This window comes from Lutra lutra, chromosome 3 (genome assembly GCF_902655055.1).
Source record: "Lutra lutra chromosome 3, mLutLut1.2, whole genome shotgun sequence".
NCBI lineage: Eukaryota > Metazoa > Chordata > Mammalia > Carnivora > Mustelidae > Lutra > Lutra lutra.
The window spans coordinates 46,727,834-46,730,397 of NC_062280.1; the positions used below are offsets into that span (position 1 = coordinate 46,727,834).

Sequence of the window (2,564 nt, forward strand, 5' to 3'; positions counted from 1 at the left end):
GTGATCAACGGCAGGGGCTTTGGGGTGTGGCTGCCTGGATCTGGGTCCCTATCAATAAGTCAGGCAGTGCCTTGGTGTCTGTTTGCCTCAGTTTCCCCCCTGCACTCCAGGGGCCCTCAGCAACTCCAGAGGCCCTGCAGCACCCCTCCGAGGGGCTGTGAGTTTAGGTAAGAGGGTGACTCCTACAGCAGAGTCCTGAGTGAGAGCTGTGATTCATTTGTCAAATAGGAAAGGAAACATGGCCTGACTGGGGCCATTTCTTGAAAGAAAACCAGAAGCATTTGAGTGTCTTAAGTCAGGAATTTATTACCATGAAGCTAGGGATACAGGCTGCAACTCAGTCCTGCTGGTAGGGGACATGGAAGCCCAGCGTGGTCCCCAGGGGGAAGTGAGCGAAGAAGGTGCGGGCCATATCCTCCAGCTGGGGGTAGGCCCCCAGTGTCTGGAAGTATTGCACGTAGTTCCAGAAGTCAGAGGTGGAGAAAGGCCAGTAGGGCATGGAGGGCAGCTCAGCATAGGGGTCTGAAAAACACCACCACCTGCCTCAGGGACTGTCCCCACCTGTCCTGCCCTGAGGCTGCCCTTCTGGGATACCTTAGGGCAGATGGTTGGTACCCAGCAGTGCCGTGGCAGTGAAGGGGCCCCCCAGCTAGCAGCTGGGAGCTGGGCCACCCCTGGGTCCTCTGTGGAAGTATCCCGAAAACTTGTCATCTGGATGATGACCTGCGTCTGCCTCTTGTGACTCCTTGTCTGCGGGGACAGCTCAGGGAGAGGAGAAGAAGGGAGAGGAGGAGGGGGGGATCCCGGCCCCTGTCCTGGAGACGCTGGGCAGGGAAGGAACACCATGGTGAGGGTGTGGGGACGTCCTGGTGGGACTGCAGAGGAGACCACAGCCCTCAGCCCCAGAGTTCAGATGCCACTGCACTGTGGTCCGACTCCGAGGAAGAGCCACGGGGTGAGTCCCAGGTAGAGGATGACACTGCCAAGCCTCAGGGGCTCCGAGCGTGTGCGTCCCCAGGTGGCTGGGGGATAGGGCCCAGAGAAGAGCCTCGGGTCCCTCTGCTTGCACAGTTTGTCCTTAAAGCTGACCCAGGACTCTTGCTCCATTTGCTCAGGATAAGCCAGCTCCCTCCCGGCTCTCTCTTCCGACCCCATCCCACCCAAACACACACAAGAAAAGAACAAGGGGGTGATACAATACCTCCTTCCTCCTGCACCGGCTTGGCCCCTACAGAGGAAGATGAGGGCTGTCACTCCGCAGAGCCCCCCAGGACAGGACCCCCGCTCACCCCTGCACCCCAGCTGCCTAAGCAGCCAGGGAGACAGCAGGAGGGACAAAGCCACCACTCACCCACCAGAGGTCCCAGCAGGAGGCAGAGGGTCACCCCTGGCACCCAGCAGGCTTTCATCTCCCCCAGGCACAGCCCTCCACCAGCCGAGGAAACTCCTGTCCACCTGTAGCAGGAGGGACCCAGGGGGTGGGACCAGAAGCCTATCAGGGTCCCAGCTTCTTCCTGCCACCCCCAGCTCGGGGAACTCCCTGGAAAATGGCTCTGGCAAACAGATAAGCTCCCAGAGTTTCCACGGCAGTCCCAGTTTCACCTGTGGGATGGGAGGCAGGGACCCCTGGTCTGCCCCTCGGGAGGCTGCCAGGCACTCTGGGTGCTCAGTTGTCGCTGGGATGGGCCTCTGCTCCCGGCCCCGCAGGCTCCTCTTTATAAAAGGCCGGGGGGCAAGGAGGCAGACGTCACCTTCCTGAGCCGCCAAACTGAATATTTCATCCCCGGGGCGGAGGACTGAGGGCTTCTGTGGCCTTGCTGGCGGCAGAATCGCGAGCATCCAGTCGCAGGAATCTGATCCAGGGAGCAAACTGGGAGGAAAACACCTCTGCACAGGCCACAGCTGGGATTTTTAGGACTGCGCTCAACACCGGGGCTGGAAATAAATGCAATTTCCTCTCCACTGGGAAAGACATTTTAAGTCTGACATTGGGGCTGACATGCCCCCTTACAGGAATAAGGTAGTTGCAGAGCTGAATGGGGTGGGGTTGGGGGGGCTTGGGGAGCCATGAGCGGCCACAGATCAGCACCCCTGCCGACAGGACACTGTCAGGCAGAGGCCACGAAGGAAGTGAGGGTGTCTGACCCCATGGCACACCTGCAGACCAGAGCATCCCTACTTGTGCACAGTGATTAAGCCTGTCGTCAGGAAGGCAGCTGTCCCAGCCGCAGGGATGCTGTGGGCAACACCTAGGGGCTCTGTGTGTCAGCTCTGATTAAGCCCAAAGACAGCAGCCATGCCGCGTGGCCCTACCCACGGAATCCACACAGCTGTAGTGTGCGGCATGTCATCTGGCTGGTGGGCCGGGTGGCAGAGAGCAGGTCTTATGTGACAAACCCAAACAACACACACCTGGTCTCCCCAAGCCTTTGGGCACCTACCTGGACCAGGACTGAAAGGGCTGGAATCTCAGTGTCGTGCGTGGGCACGTTTTGCACAAACACAGATGGTTAGAGCCACTTCTCATCACCTTGTGAATCCAGAGGCTCTGCTGAGGGGCCCCA

At 59.6% G+C, this 2,564-nt stretch overlaps 1 protein-coding gene across 1 annotated transcript; it reads right to left on the reverse strand.

Moving 5' to 3' along the window:
* Positions 1-304: 304 nt before the first annotated feature.
* On the reverse strand, positions 305-1,676 carry OTOS (otospiralin). The gene is made up of 4 exons (XM_047720221.1): positions 1,603-1,676; positions 1,352-1,455; positions 1,202-1,228; positions 305-522 (listed from the first exon to the last, which is right to left on the reverse strand). The coding sequence occupies exons 2-4, from the start codon at positions 1,407-1,409 to the stop codon at positions 338-340; spliced, it is 270 nt and encodes an 89-aa protein (XP_047576177.1). The 5' UTR covers positions 1,410-1,455; positions 1,603-1,676; the 3' UTR covers positions 305-337.
* Positions 1,677-2,564: the final 888 nt, after the last annotated feature.

Bases quoted from the DNA above. Each gene is read 5' to 3' on its own strand.
- OTOS (XM_047720221.1), bottom strand. From the start codon at position 1,409: ATGAAAGCCTGCTGGGTGCCAGGGGTGACCCTCTGCCTCCTGCTGGGA. The intron at 1,229-1,351 runs GTGAGTGGTGGC...CTTCCTCTGTAG, and splicing joins CCTGCTGGGACCTCTGGTGG to GGGCCAAGCCGGTGCAGGAG. The intron at 523-1,201 runs GTATTGTATCAC...GGTGTTTTTCAG, and splicing joins GCCGGTGCAGGAGGAAGGAG to ACCCCTATGCTGAGCTGCCC.